The sequence below is a fragment of the Malus domestica genome, chromosome 03 (genome assembly GCF_042453785.1).
Source record: "Malus domestica chromosome 03, GDT2T_hap1".
Taxonomy (NCBI): domain Eukaryota; kingdom Viridiplantae; phylum Streptophyta; class Magnoliopsida; order Rosales; family Rosaceae; genus Malus; species Malus domestica.
Genome location: NC_091663.1, coordinates 4,623,538 through 4,647,734, shown reverse-complemented (window position 1 = coordinate 4,647,734; position 24,197 = coordinate 4,623,538). Strand labels below are relative to the sequence as shown.

Genomic DNA, 24,197 nt, shown 5'->3' with positions numbered 1-24,197 from the left:
TTTAGTTAACTATTATTACAATTTCCTCTTTATTTGCAGGTCACCAGCCTTTCTCTTTTGGTCAAAAAGTTCAACAAGCCATCTGAAGGACCAATCTTTTCTTATTTCTTCAGCCTCCCATGCCAAAAACCCAAATCTTTCCACACCAAATAAATCAACCCAGTTTCCAAAATTCCCAAAACTCAGTTGAATTCAAATGAATCCCTTGCTTCTGTAAAATGGCCGACATCATTCCAGCTTCAGTCCCTGTTGATCCCACGAGTTCACAAATCCCGGTCGATCTCTTTGTCTCCAAGAAACATCCCGACCTTCCACTTGGCGAATTGGGTTTCCTCGATTCCTCCGGCAGCACCGTTTACAAAGTCACCCATCAATCTCTGAAGACGACTTCTCACAAGCGCGTGTTGCTTGACGCCGCCGGAAATCCTCTGTTTTCTTTGCGCCGTAAAGATGTAAGTCACCTCTCTGGCCCCTGTTTGTTTCCCTAGAAAATATTTTCCCGGCAAAAACTTCTCTTTGTTATTCTCCTTTGGGTTCTGATTTTTTTTTCTTCTGGGATTTGTAGCATGGATGCTGGGAAGGATACAAAGGGGGTGACAGTGAGGAGAAAGACTTGAAATTTAGAGTGAATAGAACGAAAAATAAGCTTACCAGAACCGAGTTGGAAGTGTTTCTTGCTGGTGAGGACTCAGCAGATTCAGCCTGTGATTTCAAAGTGAAGGGCTTTCCTTTCCAGAGATCTTGCACCATCTACAGAGGCAATGAGATAGTTGCTGAGGTATGATTTGCTTTTATGTTGTGTAGAATTTGAATCCATTGCCAGAATTGAAATTTGTGTTTTTAGAATGGCCAAAAGTACTTATGGATAACCAAAAATGCTTCCCGTAAAAGCGCTTATGAGCAAAATGGTTTATTATGAAGCATTTTCAAACGGGCCATAGCAAACCAGGGATTGTTTTATTTGACAAACTTCAGTTAAGTTAAGCGGTTGTCTGAGTTGCTTGCATATGATTATTGGCTGGAGGGAATTTGACTGCCAAACTTGGTACACCTTCTATGTTCTAAGTTCTAAACAAAAATAGGTTTCCGAAGACTGTTGCCTTAAAGTTTACTGAGAAATATACACAAATGGATCTAGTTACAAACTTTTAATCGAAAATGGAACCCGGGAGAGGGCACTCAACTGCGGTTTCACATGTACTTTACCTCCGTTCTATCTTTTGTTGGAATTTTAACCGGTCCTATTTGTGTGTTTCTAAATTTTATTAGCACAACCATTAGCTTTATAGAAAGAGTGTTGTTGTAGATATATGTGTGGCGGTGTCGTCAAATAGAAATGGGGAAGTTGAGTTATGGGATCATTGCTATAATTTAAAACTTGGGAAGTTGATTTATCAATGTAGTGTCCTTGGATCTGCACCTTTCTTTTGAATTTAAATGCTTTTGCATAGCATGGTGAAATGAAACAAGTTCCGAGATCTCAGCAACAAATGTGTGGTTCTGTGTATAAAGATTTGAGCGACGTCTTTGTTACTTGATCATCATACAAGATCGTTGTGGTAACTTGTTCATGAAAGGTCGCGTGTAATTATCTGATTAGCAAATAAGCATTTACGTCCAAAGTTCTGATTAGCAAATAAGCATTTACGTCGAAAGTTCCTAGATTTTATGGTTTTTGAACTTTGCAATGTTACTCTCTAGAAGTTTGTGTAAGGTGCTGTTTCTTGGTTATGAGATATAGTCTGAATGCTTTGGTAATGTCTTGTTGCAGACGAGTCTTATGTACAAATTGCACCAGCTTATGCCAAAGAGGGGAAAATTTCGACTGACTATATTTCCTGGACCTGTGGATCATGCTTTGGTAGCAGCCTTGATTGTAATATTTCTCGATTGATCCCGGATTAAAGAAGACCTGGCATTGAACGTTTTCAAAATTCTCAATGCTACAATACAACCTAGCAGGGGCAGAATCAACGAGACGCGAAGACATGAAGTAGTTAAAGCCCCCGATGCTTATAAACAGACTGATTGGTCAGTAGGTCATGATCTCTGGAACCATTTTTCCCGTTCAAGAGTTGGATTACATTTCGTTGTCAGCTATTAGGCGCAATACGGTGTACTTCAGCATCACTTTTTAAAGATCTATGATCAAGTAGCATAGGTTTTGCTGTTCTTTTAAAGAAATTGTGGTCTTCACTGCAAATTCTATGATTTTACCACTGCAAATTCTATGATTTTTTGAAGTTTGCAAAGGGTTGAAACTGGCTAGGATTTTCCAGTTACTTGTCTTAGGTATGAACTTACATGTTTCAAGTCGAGTAGTGCAGCAGTGGCAGTAGCTGCAACCTCTCAACCTTCTCTTACAATTTCTTTTTATTCGTACTCAAATTCTTTCTTTCACAGAATTTCGTGCTTATAAATGACACTTCTACGACCAAATTTGCAACAACCTCTCAATCTTCTCCTATGATTTCTTTTTGAATAATACTTGGTGATAAGTAGGAAATTTCTACTCAAAATTTTTTGTTTGCAGAATTTCGTGCTTATGATCCTGATCTATCATATCATACATTACTTTGTAAATATAATCTCTGTAGAAAAAAAAATCAATTAAAACTAAGGAAAACTAATGAAAAATGCTTGAAAACATTGAGTTTTAACGATAAGAACAAAATAAAGGGTAAAGTGAATAGTACCATGATTGATTTTTTAGTGTAAAAATATGATTTTTCGTTAAAGTGAACAGTATCAGAAACTTTTTGTTAAAGTTCCCTTAAAACTAAGGTCACAATCAAAATGTACTAAATACATAGACAGTTCATTTAGTCAATCATTTGTAGTATTTAAATCGTCTATCTATAGACAATAATTAATCTACTAAACACCATTAATTTTAATTGATTTTTTTTGAAAATAATGTTTACAAAATGATTTGCAATATAATCGGTAGCACACAATTTTATGAATTGGCCGCGAAGAATTTTGAGTAGGAAGAGATAGGAAAGGGATCATTTAATCCATAAAATCAGGGATCGTGTCGTTGAAATTTAATCAAATGGCTACAAAAAGGGGTTCATTTTAAAAGTTATAATAACTTCAGTCGTTTGATCAAATTTTAACCGTACGGATCATCTGATTTGGTGGATTAAAATGAAAAGATACCCTGATTTGGTGGATTAAGAGGAAGGGACGGTACCGTTTGGTACGCAGACGGGACGGGACGGAATAAGACGGAACATATGATGTAAATATTGAAAAAGATAAGGAGAAATTTTGTCATAAAATGTTATAAATTTGTGTTCCACAGATGTGGAACAGGTCGTTCCAGAGGGAAGAGGTGGAACGAAAAATTAGCCAAATTTCATTTCATGGGACAACCCGTTCCACAGTTTTTAGGCACCAAACGTGAGACAGAACGGCTCGTCCCGTTCCGTCCCGTCCCGTCTCACGTGCCAAATGGTTGACCTAGATGATCCCATTCCAAAGAGGTAGACCGGTCAAGCGACCAGGTGGATCTTAACTGACAAAAATACCCCTTTCCTTTCTTGGACCATACATCTTATTGGCTGGCATTCTCAACATATCATATACCTTCCCGCACTTGATCTCGAGAACCTTCCCACGTTCGGACCACCACACCTGACGGCGTCGTTTCGAATTGTAAACAATCACCAGCTCTGCAAATTGCAATCGCAACTCTCCTTCTTCTTCTTCCTCCTCTTGCTCTGCAAGTCGCTCCATCTCCATCTCCATCTCCATCTCCAAACGGTGTCGTATCGACTCGATTCTGAAGAAGTAAACAGTAATGGGGAAACAGAAAGGAGATGCAGCTAGGAGCAAGGCACGCCCTTCAAGCAGCAGGTAAACAAAAAATGAGAATTTTCGCTTTTAAATTCTCAAAATTTCCAAGAAATTTCAATTTTCCATCGATATTTATGTGCTTAATATTTTATTATATGGATATTGATAGTCTAGCGGCGTCGCTGGTGCCGTCGGGTTCTACTGCCACGGTGGGCTTCGGTGGCTACGTCGGCGGTTCTCGCCTCGAGGCTTCCCTCCCCAGCGAAGATTCTAAGCCCTATGCGGTACGTTTTCCATATTATTTATTAAATTTTGGAAGTATTTTAATTAAGTTCTTGTTTTTAAGCTTAATGCATTTAAATCAACTGGTAGAATGTGTGTAATTTCTGTTATTTTTTTAACTTAATGCTTTGATAGTTTAATTAATTGGAGGTAATTATTTTTTTTCTTGGCTTTAAAATGCTGATTTAAGTTGGTCCGATGAGACTAAAGTTCCCATTTTGCTTAAAAGAAAATTGCTATTAATAAGGGAGTTCATGTGCAACCTCGTTCCGGATGAGCAGAGTATCTGGTTCCATGTTGATTTTTCGTTAATGCAGGATGTAGATAGTGAATTGGCTCTACATTTGAAGAGGCTTGCAAGGAAAGATCCGACCACCAAGGTAAGCTTGTGTAAACATGCGTGTTTTTAACCCTTAATACTTTGATATTTGTTTGTGTGTGATGGTAAGATTTGATTTGACTTGTGCTCTTTAATAGCTTAAAGCTTTGGCATCTCTATCCGCACTGCTCAAGGAAAAGTCCACGATGGACATAACACCAATCATTCCGCAATGGGTATAGTTTCTCGCTGCTTCATAATAACATTAGAGTTAAAGCAAAATCATGTATCTTGCATTATAGTTTTGGCTAACTTTTTCATGTAATTTAGACTTACGCCACTCTTTTTTTTTGTAGGCATTTGAATACAAAAAGCTTGTGGTGGACTACAATAGGGATGTTCGGCGAGCAACTCATGACACGATGAACAATCTTGTCACTGCTGTTGGGTTTGTATACTTTCGCTTTTTACTTTTCTGCCTGTTGTTTACGGATAAAACATATTGTTTTGAAATCTGTGAATTTAAAGGAGAATTCTATCCTGAGCTTTAAATCTTGTCGGGTATACCCTGGAAAATTCATTGCTTTGGTTTGTTAGTTGTATACATTTTTAGCTTGATGGATAAGCTCCTATGTGAGGTGAGGATTCCCTTTGAAAACAGCACAATAATTTTAATAATCCACACACCATGTGATGGTTTTGTAAATGCTATATTTTTTTCTTTTTTCACATAGTTACATTGTGTGTAGAATCTCCCTCCCTCCCTGCCTCGGCATCCCCTGACCTCTTTTTAGCATTTCGTAAACTTTATTCACATAGGACCTCTTTTAAAATGATTAAATCCCTATGCTTTGAAGTGCCTTTATTGTCAATGCATGGTAGTTGCATGTGTAAGATCATCATGTACTGACTATAACCTTGCATTTAGCTGTTTAGAATGTTGATTAGCTTGACTTTTCCTAAATGCACTGAGACAATCATGGTTGCTTGTTTAGGAGAGATTTAGCTCCACATCTAAAGTCTCTGATGGGACCATGGTGGTTTTCTCAATTCGACCGACTTTCTGAAGTTGCTCAAGCTGCAAAGCGCTCATTACAGGTTATTTTGCGAAGTATTGTTATTTTTTGTGTTGCTTAGTATTAGATATTGCCCTCAAAACGCTAGATTTTGCATCAATAGAAGTATTGAAATTCTACTTGAAGAATGAAAATGAGTGTTGTATTTTAGAAATTTGTGAATTTTATCCCTTTTTCAAAGGAAACACAAAAATTTAAGGGCTGAGCCTAATGTAGAAAATTCAGAATCTATCAAGTATATTCTCATCGAAAAGGAATGTATTGAGTATAATAATCTATCAAGTATATTGCATGGAATAGGTGCAACCCTATTAGGCTGAATGCAGTGGAGTATGCCCCCACAATGGTACTTTATTGGTTGGAGATATGCTATTCCAGAGTGCAATTTTTTGTCCGGGCTTTAGCTTTGATCTCTTGGCCTGGGCTACCTACCACACATTTGTGGTGTACTTGGGCCTCAAACTGGTCCAGCCTTCTCTTAACCGTTGGTACTGTTGCCTTAAGTTCATAATACTTATTCTCACCATATCCACACTTTTTGTAATATTTTCTTCTCAATTATTTCTTTCTTTTTTGCGGGGGGCTATGAAGATTGTTTTGTTGTTCAAACCTGGTGCTGATTGTCCTATTATTTGAAACTCCTTTTTCTGTTTCATATACGACTTTGGGTTAACTCTTGACGTGACTGTAATTGTTGCTCACAACAGGCAGCTTTTCCAGCTCAGGAAAAGAGACTCGATGCTTTAATTTTATGCACAGCAGAGGTTTTTACCTATTTGGAAGAAAATCTGAGGCTTACGCCGCAAAGTATGTCTGAAAAAGCAACTGCTATTGATGAATTAGAAGAGATGCATCAGCAGGTATGCTTTAGAATATGTTATCTCATCCCAGTGTAATATGCTTTAAACCATGAGCATATGTCTCATTAGAAGAACTTAATGAAAAAATAGTCTCAGATTTAATGTTTCTTATCCTGTTGTATTGCAGGTGATATCTTCTTCAATTCTGGCATTGGCTACACTTCTTGATGTCTTGGTTTGCAAACAAGAAGGAAGACCAGACTCTGAGAGGATAAATGCTCCACCAAAACATGCTTTGAAAGCTAGGGAAACAGCTATTTCTTTTGCTGAAAAGTTGTTCACTGCTCATAAATATTTTATAGACTTCTTGAAATCTCCGATTTCTGCTATCCGTTCAGCCACATATTCTGTATTAAGTAGTTTCATTAGAAACATTCCTCATGCCTTTAGTGAAGGAAACATGAAAACTCTTGCTGCTGCAGTATTTGGTGCATTTCAGGAGACGGATCCTGCTTGTCATTCATCAATGTGGGATGCAGTTTTGCTATTTTCTAAAAGGTTTCCTGACAGTTGGACTTCTATTAATGTACAGAAAGTAGTACTAAATCGATTTTGGAATTTTCTTAGAAATGGTTGCTTTGGATCTCAGCAGATTTCTTATCCAGCTTTACTACCTTTTTTAGACACTGTGCCATCTAAAGCAGTAGTGGGAGAAACTTTTTTGCTTGAATTTTTCCAGAACCTATGGGCAGGAAGGAATCCATCTCATTCCTTGAATGCAGATAGATTAGCATTTCTTGGGGCTTTTAAAGACTGCTTTCTTTGGGGATTGCGTAATGCATCAAGGTGAATTTTTTTTCTGATGGTGTTCAATAATTTTGTGAATCCATCTGGTTTTGTGCCCAGTGGGATTTTCAGTTTATGTATATTTCTTCCTCTTTTTTGTACTTTCATATTTTAATTGTTTTTTTTTTCTGATACCAGATATTGTGACAAAGTGGATTCCATCTCTCATTTTCAAGTAAATCTTGTTAAAAATGTTCTGGTAAAGCTATTGTGGCGAGAGTACCATTTTGCTAGTAGCTCAAAACATAAGGAGAAAACCTTATCCAGATTATCAGCAGATTCATGTGAAAGTGGTTTGATTTCCAACGAGAAGACCGTGGTAACATTGAATATTATGTACCCAATGAGCTACTTGAGAGAGTTGGGGAACTGCATTGTTGGGATTCTTTCAGGCATTTATTCGCTTGAGCATGATTTGCTCTCAGCTTTCTCTGCAGAATTTGAGGAGAATTGTCTGGGTTTGTTTAATGATGATGGCAAATTGGGAACAGACAGTGAGTATGCAGAACGAATTATTCAATTTATATCATTACTTGGAGAACATGCAATGCAGAAAGGTCAAAGTTGGCCTTTGGGTTGTTTAGTTGGACCAATGTTATCTAAGTCATTCCCATTGATGAGATCACATGTAAGTAGCTATTGCACAACCCCTCAATAATTGAGACAAATTTATGTTAGGAATTATATATATTGTCTCTTGCTAGCATCTTTATTGGCTGCATCGGAATAGTACCTATGGTTACATGCTGGCTTGTTTTTCCGTACATTGCAGCTTGTGGAGTATAAAAGTTCACTTTCTTTTGTTTTAGAAAACTCAACCTTTGTTGTCTTTCCATTAATTCTTTCCCTTGCCTTCCAATTGTTGCAGTCTTCTGAAAATGTTTCAATTCAGTAGTTTTTTAAAGTTAATAAAGAAAAAGATTGTTATGGTAATGGACGTAAAGATGGGTAGTGAATTCACTGAATTAAATTATGTCATCTTGAGAATTGATGTATTGCATAATTTACATATTATGCTTTGTAACTTCTAGTATTCACTCTTCTATCTTGTTTTCTTGACATCAGGATTCACCTAATTGTGTGAAGATTCTATCAGTTGCTGTTTCTGTATTTGGACCACGCAAGATAGTCCAAGAGCTTCTTATCCAAAAGAATCTTTCTTGGGATCATTCTATTGATATGGGGGATAAAGAAACGGAGGCAGATCTATTCATGCAAATATTCAAGGAGAAATTTGTGCCGTGGTGTTTGCATGGGAATAGCTGCTCCTTAAGTGCTCGCCTTGATTTGTTATTTTCGTTGCTTGATGATGAATATTTCTCTGAGCAATGGGATATTGTTATCAGATATGTGACTGCTCTGGAACATTCTGGATGTGCAACTTCTTTAGACTCTGACCACATAACCATATTGTCAATGCTCTTAGAGAAAGCAAGAGATCGAATTGCAAGCACGAAAGAAGGAGAAGTATCCATGGGCAACCCAGAAAACTGGCATCATGAGCTTCTAGAGTCAGCCGCTGTTTCTGTTGCTCATTCCCCACCTTCTGGAACTTGTAATTCTCAGTTTTTGTGGTATGTGTATAGTATTTGTTCTGACTGATTTTGTTAAGATGGAATGGCTCTAGATTATTCGTTCCTTCTTTCCCGGGACTGACTACTTCTATATTTAAAAAAGAAAGCTATTGATCATCTGAAAGTATCTTGGCTAAACTTGATTTATATGTATCTGGCTGATATTGTAACCTGAATATGATTATATAGGATTAAAGTCCTCATTTAATGTTGTGTTTCACTTTCATGGACTAAAACTTTATTGCCTTATCTGCAGCACTGTTGTCGGTGGTTCAACAAAAAGCAATCAAACATCTTTTGTGTCAAGAAATACATTGATCCTGATATTTGAGGAGGTATTCAAGAAGTTGCTTTCTTTTATTCTGGCGTCCTCCTTTACTTGGGTTAGGAATGCAGGTCCTCTATTGAGTCCCAATCTATTGACCGCTGTGGAAAACTGTATTGGGCTAGAATATGAAAGTTCCGTCACCATGTTTGAGATGGCTCAGTTTGCTCTTGGAGTACTTGATGGCGCCTTGTTTTCCTTGAAGAAACTTGGTGAAGAAAGTGGGCTGGTTCCAGGTATCTTATCCGCAGTTTTTATAATTGATTGGGAGTTTCTGGTATTATTAACAACAATAGATGATGCCCCTCATGATGAATCAAAGGAAAAATTGAAGGCCAGGCTGGGATTTGGTGAATCTTTTCATGCTTTTCGATGTAAGATAAGTAATCAGTTCTGGAAAAGCCTTAGCTTACACAATCGGCAGGCATTGGGGAATATTTTGATTCAGAGTATGAGATCTGCCATATTTATTGAAGATAAACTAGACACAGAAAAATTCACATCTTTGTGTTGCTTGTGGATGCTTGAAGTTCTTGATTGTGTCTCTCAGGATCAGTATGAGGAACAAAATCTGTTAGACCAACTTCTTTGCAAGGGTGATAGCTGGCCTTTGTGGATTGTTCCCGATTTTAGTAGCCCAGAGGGATTAGTGCTAAAAAATTCATCTGCTGATATCCAGGTACGTGGGGATTATTCAAATTATACATGTGTTATACATTCTTGTTTACGCAATCTTCTGTTACATGGAATGTGTAGACTTGTAGACTTATAGTTTACATATATGACAAATTCAGGACTTTGGCCATCGCAAGTTTGTTTCATTTATTTACAAGATCATCTCAGAAGTTGGGATTGATAGAGTTGTTGCTGGTCATGTAAAACATAGTCTCCCTCCCTGCCAGGGAACAACAAATGAAGGGCTTACTCGATCTTGGCTTGCTTGTGAAATATTATGTACATGGAGGTGGCCAGGAGGAAGTGCTGTTTCTTCGTTCTTACCTTCCTTGAGTGCGTATGCGAAGAGTAGAAATTACTCTTCCCAGGAGAGCTTGTTAGATTTTATTTTCAACATTTTACTTGATGGAGCACTTATTCATGGAGGATGTGATGCACAGAGTTTTGTCTATCTATGGCCTGCTTCAAATGATGAAGTGGAGGATATTGAAGAACCCTTCTTGAGAGCTCTTGTAGCTGTACTTTTCACTCTGTTTAATGATAATATATGGGAAAGAGAGAAAGCTGTGATGCTGTTTGAACTGCTTGTGAATAAGCTTTGTGTTGGTGAAGCAATAAATGCAAACTGTTTGAGGATTCTTCCTCTGATTGTTAATGTTCTTATTCGGCCATTAAGTCAAAGAAGCATCAAACCTAATGATGAAGAGACAAAGCCTGATTCTTCTGGGGAAAATCGTGTACAGGATATTATTGAAGGCTGGCTTCAGAAAGCTATATCATTTCCACCTTTGATCACATGGCAAACAGGACAAGGTAAATTCATGTAATTGCTGTAAGTCAATAAATCTATTTTTGTCATCTCACTAAGGTTAAGTATATAATCACAGGGTTGAGAGTAAGAATAGAAACTGTTTTTATTTCGTACATAGAATGCCCAACTTGACACCTCAGAGGGTAGGGCTGGCCTCCCTCATCTTTCACTTGTATTAAAGGGCCATGAATGAGACTGCTTGAGGTTTATGTGATTGATTTACGGTATTGTCTTCTCGGAAATTTTATTAATGTGTCATTTTTATTTCTTCCTGTAGATATGGAAGATTGGCTTCAGTTGGTTATAGCTTGTTATCCCCTTAGTACACTGGGGGACATACAAACACCAAAGCTGGAGAGAAATGTCAGCTCTGCAGAGAGAACACTCCTACTTGAATTATTTCGGAAGCAGAGAGGTCCTGGCACATCAACTGTAATTAATCAGCTTCCAGTTGTGCAGACTTTACTATCTCGGCTAATGGTTATTTCAGTTGGTTATTGTTGGAAGGAGTTTAATGAAGAAGACTGGGAGTTTGTGTTATCTCAGTTAAGGCGCTGGATTCAGTCAGCTGTTGTAATGATGGAGGAAATTGCTGAAAATATTAATGACATTATCACAAGCCGCCTTCCTTCTGATAATCTCGATTCTGTCCTTAATAAGCTTGGGAAAATTGTCTATATTTCAGATTCCTTTACTATAGACATTGCGAAGAATGCCCTTTTATCATTTTCTCTCTGTTGTGGACCTTTTGGTCTCCAGCAAGCAGAAGATGCAGATACCATAAACCCCTTGAGAACAGAAAGATGGGACCCCATCAAAGATCGAATTTTAGAAGGTATACTTAGATTGTTCTTTTGCACCGGCATTGCAGAGGCCATCGCCCACTCCTGTTGTGATGAGGCTGCATCTCTCATTTCATCATCCCGATCTGAACATTCGCATTTTTGGGAGTTGGTGGCCTCAAGTGTTGTCAACTCATCAACAAACGCTAGAGACAGAGCAGTGAAGTCAATAGAATTTTGGGGGCTCAGCAAAGGAGCCATTAGCGCTTTGTATGCAATCCTTTTTTCTTCGAAACCCGTTCCTTTGTTGCAGTTTGCCGCTTATTCTATTATTTCATCAGAACCTGTATTACAGTTCGCTATTGTTGAAGACAAAACTTCTTTAGACAGTGTCACTAATGGCGAAGAGGATTCATCCCCTCTTGATATATCAACAGAAACAAGCATCCATTTAAAAGAGGAAATATCTTGCATGATTGAAAAGCTACCGTATAAGGTTCTTGAAATGGATCTGGTGGCAGAGCAGAGGGTAAATGTGCTTTCACATAGTAGCTAAATGAATCATATATGGCCTGCGTTCCATCATTATATCTTCAGTTGGTACTTTCTAGCTCTCTGTGATGGTTTTTTTATTTCTTTTTTTCACAAATTTGCAGGTACATGTCTTCCTAGCGTGGTCGTTGTTGCTATCGCATTTATGGTCATTACCATCCTCATCACCTGCAAGGGAGAGGCTCGTCCAGTATATACAAGATTCTGCTAGTTCAGTGATTCTAGATTGCCTTTTCCAGCATATTCCTCTAGAACTGTGCATGGCACCTATTCTTAAAAAGAAAGATGCAGCGATTCCTGCAGGTATAGCAGAAGCTGCAACTGCAGCAACACACGCCATCAAAACTGGTTCAGTATTGTTTTCTGTACAATCTCTGTGGCCTGTTGAACCTGTGAAAATAGCTTCGGTTTCTGGAGCAATGTTTGGTTTGATGCTCCGCATCCTTCCTGCTTATGTAAGACAGTGGTTCAGTGATTTACGTGATCGTTCTACATCCTCTGCAATTGAATCCTTCACAAGATCATGGTGCAGCCCACCTCTCATCACAAACGAATTAAGCCTGGTATGTATAGCTTGAAAGATATTGTTAATTTTGTGTTGCTTCTGAGGTGGCCACAGCTTGACAACCATGATTTCACTCCGCTGCTTCGCTAGTGTGAACTTGTTCATACACGCAGGAATCTATAAAATGCTGTTATAATTGATAACTTAACCATGTTTGCAGTGTGATTGTTGAATAGTTGTAGAATAGTATCCTCAATTACTTTAGCAATCAAGAATAGTATCCTCAATGACAATAAATTGTGTTCTAATTCTCATGCAGATTAAAAAGGATGAAATAGCTGATGAGAATTTTTCGATTATCGTAAGCAAGTCAGCAAATGAGGTTGTTGCTACCTACACAAAGGATGAGACTGGACTGGACCTTGTTATCCGTCTTCCTTCATCTTACCCGCTACGACCAGTCGATGTTGATTGTCGGAGGAGCCTAGGTATTAGCGAAGTGAAGCAGAGAAAATGGTTGATGTCTATGGCGTCTTTCGTTCGTAATCAGGTAAATTGAACTAATTAACCTTGCATTTAATAGGAGAATTACACTTATCACCTAGTGGCAATAGTGAAGACTAACAAATATTTTTAATACTACCATAAAATTTGATTTGATCATGAACGTATATGCGGGAAGCAGCAGCACACACTGAAACTGGGTTTTTGATTTTTTGGTAAATGAAGCGGGGTAATTTGATCTTACACAAGTCGGTGTTTAAAGATTAGCGAGGGAGACGAAAGGAAAGTTCAGAATAACATGAATAGGTCGTAATAACAAAGCGGATGGACCAATTCAATAGTGTTTTTAACTTGTGTGATGCAGAATGGAGCTTTAGCAGAAGCTATCAAGATATGGAAGCGCAACTTTGACAAAGAATTCGAAGGCGTGGAGGAGTGCCCTATTTGTTACAGCGTCATCCATACCGCAAACCACAGCCTTCCTCGCCTTGCCTGCAAGACCTGCAAGCACAAATTCCATTCCGCTTGCCTCTTCAAGTGGTTCTCAACTTCTCACAAATCAACTTGCCCGTTGTGCCAGTCTCCCTTCTGATATCGCACAAAAACTAGACGTTCATCTGGTCGGTATATGCTTAGAGCTTTTAGGTTATAATTATTTCTCAGTAGTTTCTAATGACGAATGTGACCCGAATCTTGCTTCATCCTTGGATGTTAGAGCGATCTATGAAGGCTTGTATACTCAAAGTAGTTAAGTGCACACCTAATTAAGTAATTAAGTTATAATTGTCCTTTATTTTTAAGTTTTCCAGCATATGTTTTCATTCGACCTGCTCTCCAGTTTCCTTGTTAGTAAAGAGTAATCCAACGGCGGCAAACATATCTGCACGGCTGAACACAGCTTACAGTCGGTCAAAACTAATCGGCAACATGGAGAATAGCCTAACTCATAAGTTCTTGCAAGATTTCTGCTTTAACTGATGTGGGACCTCTTTTACCTTTACATCTTCATATGCCCCCTTCATGTATGGCAAATTTTTAAATCAAACACGTGAATAAAACAAATGGAGTGACATGGAGCGCATCTGGCTGGTTGGCTTCATACGTGGGACAAAATGCTCTGATATCATAAAGAAAACTGAGGTTTCACCATAAAACCATAAAGGGAGTAGCCCATTCTACTTGTAAACCCTTGCAAGATTTCTCCTCATCGGTGACTCTTTAACCTACACATCGTCAGACACTTGTCCGAAAATGCAAATGAAATGAAGAGTTGAGTTCAACATCGAAACTGCAAAATGTGAACTGATCTACATATGATACAATGTCTTCAGACACTTATCCGATCGCACTACAAGTTCAATGGTAAAAATAAACGATATTTTTGCTATGATCATGAGTATGTTAATCAAAAGCAGTAACAAATTATGATTGAATAAGATCAAAATCAACGGGGGCCGGGGCCGTGAGGCGAAAAAAAGCAGCTCTGCCAGTTTGTCTTCTGTAACTACCGTGATACAAAAATCATATTCGCATTTCACCTTATCGAAAGGAACCAACCGTTTCCCCCGTCAAAGGAACTAACTATCAGCCCGCATCAAAGGAACTAGCCATCTCATTTCTGCTCCATTTCCATTCGACAAGTAGTATACTTTCTTCCAGTTGTTCTCTGTGAATGCTTCACGGCGAATAAGCCTCTGTCTGCCATATAATACAGTAGAAAAAGGCTGAGAATGTGAAAAGTTTGCAGGGCAAAAGCATTACGAAAGTTTTAGACATGAAAGCAAGCCCCCGACGAGTTTGATTGTCTACAAAGCACTGACATAAAGAATAATGCATTTTCATTATGTGGTTGTTGGCCTAATGTCAGTCACTTGAATTTGAAGGACACCAAACCACGTCTGACACATTAATAATTATTGTCTTAAAACCGAAAATTAAGATACATGTACTATCTATCTTTTACTAATTTTTCAAACGACATTTGCATGTGTCATGGTAAAACAAATTAAATCTACATACCTAAGGTAGTAATGGCAAACAGCTGCTGCTTCATCTAAAGTGTAGCGTGAAAGGTTGACACGAGCATCTACGGGCACATCCGGCAAGTCTTGACGAAGCTTTCCTACTGCCGTTGAATGTGAAAATGCGCCCACCATCATGTCATCATGCCGCATAGATCTAAAAGCCTTCACCTGGAAAAATTGTGTCACATGTGTGTACATCAGTTTTCAATATACAAAATATTGCAGACAAACCATAACTTAATACCAACTTGTACACCCAAACTTGATTGCATAAACAAAATAATCAAAAAAGAACCACATCCTAAGGAGAACGAGATTATTTGAAGCTGTAATACAAAACCTAGAAAAACATAGATGAATGGACATTCTGATGGTCCTCACATATAAAGATTTACGAATTACAAGTATACACCAACATTATTCTCAAACAAACAGAGGGGACCTACCGTAGAGAGTTCTTTAGCATGTATTGGTCGAGTAGAACGGACAGTTACTGGCTCTTCATACTCGCTGAATGTAAACCAGTTATTATACTGCAGAAAACGAGCATAAAAATATAGCAAAAGTTCACAACACAGCTCTAGAAACAAAATTCATTAATAAAATAAATATCAATTATCAAGTAATCAGTTGCACCTGATCAATTGCAATAAGCACGGGAATATTTTTCACAAGAGATAATTCCTTCCTCAAACGAACTACCACTCCAACAGCTGCATGAGTGTGCCTGATTCCTGAATTAACTAGGTCATATAGAGTTGAACCTTCAGGCATTGCCATGGAATCAGTTCCATCTCTCATCCACCCGACACCAGCACCTTCTCCCAAAGGAATAGGATCAAGTATTTGGCACGACAATTGTTTTAAATGGGATTCGTTATATTTCAGGAAATCCTGGAATAAAATGACAAAAAGATGAATAGAAAAGCCATGGAGATGATCAAGAGCACATAATCCAAGATTTATGGACTATTCTTATTTGTCAAAATTTAATCCCTTCAAAGGTACTCGGAGACTGCTGATCGTATTTAAGTGAATAGCATGTTATAATACAGAAAAGAAAGTTCCACAATCTTACCTTCAGAATATTTTCAGCCTGAACAGGTGTGTCCCAAAGACCTGTTTGTGGGTTTTTATAGAAGAATCCTCCATGAGTCCACTCCCTGCCTCTCGGAACATATAAAACCAACCAACCTTCCTCACGAGCCCATTGAACTAACATTGCAAGAGTAATACTCTTTCCGCAGCTTACAGGACCGTCCAAGACAATCTGCTTTTGAGCTCTTGTACCTGAAAAGGAAAACATGGATAAGGGCATCTTACACATGATCCATCATTCAACATGTACGTGAAACTAAAGTATGTATTGCAACGTCGATTATCTATAAAGGGACATTGGAAACAATGAAAAGCATATGAGGCCTTGCCAAACTAAGCAATCCAAGATATTTATTCACTTTCATAGCCTCCTCGTTTTCAACCCTAGTGATTAGCAATTTTCATGAATTATGAAGTTATGAACCCTTGGAAATCTATACTAATCAAAATTGGGTCTTTAAAATGGAGTTAGATCATACTGAGCTACAACATAAAAACCATCATTTTCAACTGTACTAAGTATGAATTACAGCATCGATTAACTAAAGCGATATCAGAATCTATAAAAAGCATAACGAGGCCTTGTCAGATTAAGAAATCTTAAAAATTTATGCAACTTTCTAGCTTCCTAGTTTCCAACTCCAATGATTAACATTTTTCTAGCATAATGAGCCATTGGACATCTATAGATATCAAAATCGGAACTTTAAAATCGAGATATATCATACTATGCTACAACCAAAAACAATCCTTTTCAACTGTGCCGAATGAAAGCATTAGTCTCAAACTTTACCAGCTCTAAACAAGTAATGCATTATGCATCAATCAATGGAACACAAAGCACGCACCTTTGCTGCTAACCGAGTCCAACGGCGGGTCCACAATCCTTCGAAAATTGTCACGAAGATCGAGAAAGCTCTGGCGGATGATCACCGCACTCTGCATTGCGTCCTCAAACTCCTTCACCATCCCCAATGGCAACCCCTCGGGCAAAACATTGTTCAATTCCTCCATCCTTCAAATCAAAAAGCAATCACATCCCAATAAATACACACACACAGATACAGAGCTACATCGATTTCGTTACAGATTTCGATTAGGGTTGAGGGTTTTACTTGAGCTTGAAGTAGGAGCAGGTGTCCTTGCGGCTGAGCTGAGAGAGTGTCGGAGTGGAAGTGAACAGAGGACGGCCGTTGGGTCCCACATCGAGCGACCGGTCCTTCTCGTCGGCTTGGAGCTGGCGGGCGCGGGAATTTTGGCCGGACAGAGCCGCGTCGACCTCCGATACGGCGTCGTCGGCGGCTGCTGCGGGATCGTTTTTTGATTTGCCGGTCTTCTTCGCCTTCTTGGCCATGGTGTCCTTGGACGTCGAGTAGCTCATCGTCGCCGTCAGCCTCCATGGGTCGGGTCTTGGGCCGCCCGACCGGGATGCCGGTCGGAGAAGGGTCCGAAACATTTCGCTGTCCTCAAAGGTTTTGCGAGGTTTTTTTGAGAAGGCGAAACTGTGTTGCTACTGAGAAATTGGCCACACCAGTTGGTGGGTAAAATTGTAATTTTCAGAAAAGTGGGCCTAAATCTATTTGGTCTAAAAAATGGGCCCGACCGTCGGACTGGGTAATATTTTGGGTCTGATGGGCTTCGTCTCTTTCGAATCGGTGTGGCTGGGTTTTGGAAGTATAAGCCCACCAAAGCAGAAGTACAAATGCCATCCATGCCATGGTGTGAAACTTGTACCCAATGCACAACCCTAAGGGCATAACCCATACAACAGACGTTTGCTACGTGTTCAAAAAGTAAATTACATGTCTAATAGACGCTTTTCACTTGGTAAATTAGTGCAAGAGAGAATCTCTCATTTCACAAAGGTAACTCTACCATTGTATGGTGAATCGACTTGTATCAAAGAATGTGCTAACAAATGCGTCAACTCTATGTTTCTAAATAGCATTACCCTCGTGTGTCAGCTGTGTGTGTGTGTATATATATTTTATTTATTTATTAAATAAACGATATTATCTACACTAAGGGGATGGGGGAATGAGCTAAGCCTCACACTGGATTAGTCATAATATTGTGGTTCAAATTCGTCTTTGGTGAAAATCAAACCTAAGACCTCTCACTTATAAGTAAAGAGGAATACCATTAGACCGTAATACTAAGTGGCAGCTTGATATAGTTAGAAAATAGAAAAGAAATAAAGAGATTTTGAGTGATTGACAAATATAGACAGTAGTGGTGTTTGTGGCATGGACAATAAGTAAGCTAATGAGGTCATAGTTAAAGATTGTGTGATCCAACTCAGAAGCATTTGGCGTCAAAAGAAAGTAATAAGTTACAATTAACAAGAACAGAAAGGGTTTATCACAACCAGCTTCTCATGGAGAGATGCTCAGAATACGGGGTGGTACGCCATATGTTATTATATAAGTGGTGACAATTTTTTTTTTCAAGTGTCCCACCACTTATATTATTGATGTATCATTTAGTGTTTCCAACATACTAAAAAATCTCTGCTTCACAGATGCCACAACACGTGTCAAAAGAAAAGAACAATGCAGATTATAAACTACAGCAACTACTTAACTATACATAACATATTTTAATCTCCACAATGCTTGGTTTATATTGTAAAGTGGAGACTTGTGGAACACGATCGATCGTTCACATTTCTTTTTCTGGTAAAAATCTTTGACATTTTGGAAACCATACATGCGCATAACTTCCTCACCAATAAATCAATCACTGTATTCTGATAAGTTAGGACTAAAAAATTGCTTTTTGCTTACTATTGAGAGCAAGAATATCACGTATGAGAAATAAAGGATTTTAGATTTACTTATAACTAGTTGGACTATTTCTTATATTTACATATGATTTTACGGTGGAATCTCACTTTTTTTCTTCATGGTATCAGAACGAGTTGGTCTTTGTGTAAGCCCAAATGCCACACATGTTCCACATCACCCATACTGTATTGTTCATGTGTTAGGATTGAAATTTCTTTACACTTGAGGGGACGTGTTTAGAGAATGAATCCCAAATTAAGAAAATAAGGGATCTTGTATATATTTATAAGTAGTTAGGCCATCTCTAACTGAGGGCTGGCCAGAAGGCTCGTTTTAGCCCTCTGGCCCTCCAAGATTCCCCAAGATATTAATATTTTAATGAACAGTACAGGGTCATATTTGTCTCCGTCTCCAACCGAGGGTCTGAGGGCCAGAGGGCTCGTTTTAGCCCTGTCACAAAAAATCATCTCCAACCGAAGGCCAAACATAATTTATTATACAAAAGTACAAATTTTGTGAAATAGAAGTTATAGGAAAAAAATTGAATTTAAAAAAAATATGAAACAAATTTTGTGAAATAGAAGTTATAGGAAAAAAATGGAATTTAAAAAAAATATGAAATAAATTTTGTGAAATAGAAGTTATATGAAAATTTTTGTAAATAAAAAATAATAATAATAATGTAAAAAAAATCAAATCAAATGCAACGGCTAGTAGCCGTTTCATTTGAATTTTTTTTTTAAATCCTGTCGGTTATAACCGACAGGAATAACAAAACTATATAATAAAAAAATAGCCAACCCGGGGTTGGCTGGCTGGCCGAAAGCAGCCAGCCCTTTGGCCCTTTGAAATTCTGTGGGGGCCTCCCAGATTCCCAAGCCATATGGCCTAGCCCTCGGTTGGAGACGGTTTTAGGACTACTTTCGGCCCTCTGGCCCTCTGGACTCTTCGGTTGGAGATAACCTTACAATACCTTGTATTGGCAATTAATTGCGTGATGAAAGCTCAGTTTTTTTTTATGGTATTCTTTAAGCCTAATTTTTTATTTTATAATTATGATCAAAATGGTGGATTCATATTGTACCGTCTTTTGGGTGTTTGAACTTTGAAGAGTCACATTCACGGATCATAATATTTGAATTTTTAAATAATGTGACGTAGGATTAGCACAGCAATTCAAATCGGTGAATTTCGATGTGAATAGTGTTCTCTGCGATGAATAATACGTTTGGAGTTTCCAAAGTCAGTTAATGGTGCAAGATACATTTTCGAAATAAGAACATTGAGACAAATCAAATACATTGCTTTGGCACGACAATTTCGGGAGTTTGAGATCGTTTGGTGGATCAAAACCAAAATTTAGTTATATATTTTGGACATCTTCCCGTTTTATTTGTTTTTGTGTTAGGGTCTCATGAAACTATTATTTCAACATCTTTTATGGTTGTAGTTTGTTTATCATTTTCATAAAGTTATTAATAAAGTTGAGATTTTTTCAATTATTATATGAGAATCCAAAATTATTCATACAAGGGAAGCATGCAATTCATTGAGGTTGATGTTGTTTACATACTCTTTGTTAATTTATGTCATTTGTTCTTTTCAATTCATTCAATTCATTCAATTCAACGGTAGAAAAATTAAGAGGAATGTGTAGGATGTAAAAAAGGGGTGTGTGAACACCCTTCATTTAGTTTAGAAAATTTTCGAAGTTTTTGTTTCATTTCACATGGTATCCTATAGTTAAACCCTAAACTTTAAATTCACCAATATTATAACACACACACACACACCATTTAGTACTACGGTCTAATGAAATTCCTCTTCACTTATATGTGAGAGGTCCTAGGTTTGACTCTCGTTAAAGGAGAATTTGAACCATATTATTATGGCTAACCTAGTGTGAGGCTTAGCCCACTCCTCCATCCTTAGTGTAAATAATATTGTTTGTTAAAAAAAAAAATTCACACTCACACGTACCTGGTTTTTTCAATATTTTAGATCATGAATTATTGGTAGTCCATTGTGAGACTAAGCATATCCCCTATCTTTTAGTTTAGGTAATATCGTTTGTTAAAAATAAAAAAAAATAAAAAAAGTCGGCCATTCTTCAGATTATAACATAATGCATCATATTAATAAATAAAATAAAAAGAAATTCCAAACGTTCGAGTCTGGGGTGTATTCAATTGGGAATTTGAGATATTTTAATGGATTTATAAATCCATAGATTTTTATGGAGTTTAACTTATTTGTAAAGATTCTATATAAAATTTTAATTCAATTCCCTCGAAATCTCATGAAAATGTGTGAGATTTGTGGATGCTTAAAATACACTACAGAATCTCTCCAATTCCCTCTAATTCCTCAACTCTTCCAAATTCTTTAAATTCAAATTCTAATTGAATACACCTGAAATGTTATAAACTTCTTTAAAATTCTAATTGAATACACCCGGATTTCTAAGGATTTTAATAAACTATCTTAAAATCTTGATTGAATACACATTGAATTTCAGAGAATCACTTAAAATCCTAATTGAATACCCCTAGATTCATTAAAAGAATTAAAATCTCTTAAAGTCTCAATTGAATACACCCCCTAAATAACGTAAGTTTCGACACGTGGTTTCCAATGCGCAAGAACGAATGGAAGGTGGCCGAAAAGGAAATATTTCATTTTTTGCTAAAGAAAGAATTTCATTCAAAGTAGAGAACCCCTTGTACAATCGGTTCCAATAAAATCAAACATGAAAACATTGTATGCCTTGTTAGGTATACAATGCGCAAGAACGAATGGAAGGTGGCCGAAAAGGAAATACTTCCAAATATGTACATTTTGTAAATAGAGACCATGGCTAGTTAAAGAATTAGCTACAAATTTTCTTACCAAAAAATGTAAGATAATTTGATAGCATCAAACGAAGAAGCCAGCCACTGGATATCTTCAATGATTGATTTAATTTTTAAGAAACTCCCCTCATACCTTTAACAACATTGATGACTAGTTTTGACTCTACCTCTTCAAGCAGACGAAAATGACATATATAGAGCGCAATTTGCTATTGGTTTGGCGTTTTGGTGTTGCACAAATTGACAAAGATTCAATTAGGTATTCGGTTTGCATGAGATGGGGTAATATTAATTTGATCACCCCAAAAACCCCACTAGTGATAGATAGGCTCAGGTAAATCCACTAATCAAATTTTTATTATTTAATTAGAAACATGCATCTCCATGGAGTCATGGACTGTGATGCAAGGCTAGGGCTCTATATTTTGTGTTGCTAATTAATAGATTATATATTATGTTGGGAATTAAAGCTGGATTCGATAAGAAACTGCCTATGATTTGAGTCAACTCTGAGAATTAAAAAGACTACATATGGTTCGGAAGACAATGAAAATTGTTGGTCCATAGAACACTATTGGTTTACCCTTACTGATAAGTACATTTTATGAGGTCCGTTCCCACGGATTAGTAGTGTGAGAATCTTGTATTATCTCAAATCATTTAACTAGTGTGAGAATCTTCTGTTAATGATATTGAGTACTTACAAGTTTTTTTTTGGATATTACTATTGAAGCTACATTACTATTTATGCTACATTAAGGGAAGTTAAGAGTTTGAATCCAAGATTCAATAAGTTGAAGACAATAAAGGAAAGATTAAGTACCTCAAATCCTCCAATCTTTAAGTGTTAGTATAAATTAGTTTCAACTTTTTTAAATATTCCGAATAAGTACTCAATTTATTAAAAATGTCGCATCTGTTGAATCCCAGTTAAAAATCTGTTAAATTAACACTTTGTCTCCAAAATCAATGGGAAGTCATGAAAGCATAGCTTCCACCAACTAACAGTCACCACCACCCCCATCAGGCCATCACCTCTAAACCCATGCAAAACCACCAACTCCACCCTACAACTCAAGCCGCCAACATTGAGGTGAAGGTCATGAAAATTGCTAAAATGGTATGGACTACCATGATGCGGCCACCACCATTTTCATCGCCTGCAAAGAAGAACGAGCCGAGAATTTGCGAATGAGGAAATCACATGAGTGGAAATAAGTTCCTTTAAACCCCATTTGAATTCTTAACCCTCTTCGGAGATTGCTCTCATGATGTAATTTCAATTTGGGTTCCCTTTCGATTCAATTCAATACCCGTTTGATCATTGAGTTCCATATTATATAAACCATATTTAAAATGTAGATTTTGAGGCAACTAATTTAATGTTGACCATGATATATCCAGTTGGTCGGTTTGAATATAATCTATGTTTGAAAAATTAACTAGGGCTCTACGGATGTGATATTTTCAATGAGTTGGGTACTTATTTAGAATATTTAAAAATGTTGTGACCAATTTAGAATGGCACAAAAAATTTAGGAGGTTTTAGGTACTTGATCCTAAAAAGAAATATTTTAACCACTAAAGTAATTCATCAATTGATTCTTATTAAATCTAAGTCAAAATTTTCAATTTCTGACAAAAAATAAAAAACAAAAAACCGAGAACAATAATATTAGTGATAATTTGTACTTCAACCTGTTCTTTGAAGACCATATAGAAGTTAATTATTCTTATTAAAGAATTAATTCAAATAATAAGAACTTTTGAGGTAAAATAAATACAAGATTAGTCAAATTTTACCATGATTAATTCAGTTATATTTTAAAATAAGGAGATGATTCACACACGTCATTTTTAACTTCTCAAATACTCTTCTTTATTTCTAGCTAGCCAAATGGTGAACAAGCCAAATGAAAATAACAAGCAAAATTAAATAAGAATATGTGACAGGTTAAAAGAGTGTGTGTTTATCATTTTCCTTCTAAATATTATGACTTGTTGCTATAATCATCTTATGTTTATCACATCTCAAATCATACTTTTTATTTCTAAGTCAAATTTTGACTAAAAAGACTAAAAATTAACTTTGGAGTTTAATCTCTATTAAATTTCTTTACATTCTAAACGATTATTACTATAGAAGGAGCCTCCACAAGTGTAGTTTAGTTGGAGAAACCTCTAGACATTATTGAGGATCTCCTTCTAAATAGTAGTCATACTTGATAATTTAGTGTGGAGTATCTTTTCTTCTTCGATCGAGTTGAAATCCCCAACAAAATTTATAACGAGGGCCCCTAATAATGTACCATATCCTCTCTCTCTCTCTCTCGTACGTAATCTTCCATATTACTAATTGAGGAGCCAAAATAAATATACTTATGTGAACATCCAACTTTCAATCATTTGCTTATTTTTTTCTCACTGGTACACACACACACACACACAAAAATTAGCTCTTGGGTCTATTAATTAGTGTTTTTGGTGAATTCATAAAAGAAATACGTTTATGATCAAAGATTACGTCGTTTTAGTGTGTCAGAAAAAAGGTTCGGTACACCAAGTGTTATAATACAAGTAGTTGG

The 24,197-nt window shown here is 37.1% G+C and overlaps 3 protein-coding genes across 3 annotated transcripts; 2 read left to right on the top strand and 1 right to left on the bottom strand.

The window, feature by feature from the left end:
• LOC114823882 (protein LURP-one-related 7-like) lies at positions 1-2,405 on the top strand. Its single transcript, XM_029099596.2, has 3 exons — positions 1-452; positions 566-778; positions 1,772-2,405. The coding sequence occupies exons 1-3, from the start codon at positions 219-221 to the stop codon at positions 1,892-1,894; spliced, it is 570 nt and encodes a 189-aa protein (XP_028955429.2). The 5' UTR covers positions 1-218; the 3' UTR covers positions 1,895-2,405.
• Positions 2,406-3,576: 1,171 nt separating this feature from the next.
• On the top strand, positions 3,577-13,645 carry LOC103418309 (E3 ubiquitin-protein ligase listerin). Its single transcript, XM_008356444.4, has 16 exons — positions 3,577-3,861; positions 3,971-4,085; positions 4,401-4,463; positions 4,561-4,638; positions 4,759-4,850; positions 5,398-5,500; positions 6,186-6,338; positions 6,466-7,124; positions 7,263-7,752; positions 8,190-8,698; positions 8,955-9,702; positions 9,818-10,511; positions 10,787-11,820; positions 11,948-12,406; positions 12,668-12,898; positions 13,217-13,645. The coding sequence occupies exons 1-16, from the start codon at positions 3,806-3,808 to the stop codon at positions 13,442-13,444; spliced, it is 5,712 nt and encodes a 1,903-aa protein (XP_008354666.3). The 5' UTR covers positions 3,577-3,805; the 3' UTR covers positions 13,445-13,645.
• A 482-nt stretch (positions 13,646-14,127) lies between these two features.
• Positions 14,128-17,520, bottom strand: LOC103418320 (uncharacterized). The gene is made up of 7 exons (XM_008356451.4): positions 17,090-17,520; positions 16,823-16,989; positions 15,955-16,166; positions 15,513-15,770; positions 15,323-15,409; positions 14,872-15,044; positions 14,128-14,550 (listed from the first exon to the last, which is right to left on the bottom strand). The coding sequence occupies exons 1-7, from the start codon at positions 17,428-17,430 to the stop codon at positions 14,430-14,432; spliced, it is 1,359 nt and encodes a 452-aa protein (XP_008354673.3). The 5' UTR covers positions 17,431-17,520; the 3' UTR covers positions 14,128-14,429.
• Between the last annotated feature and the right edge of the window lie 6,677 nt (positions 17,521-24,197).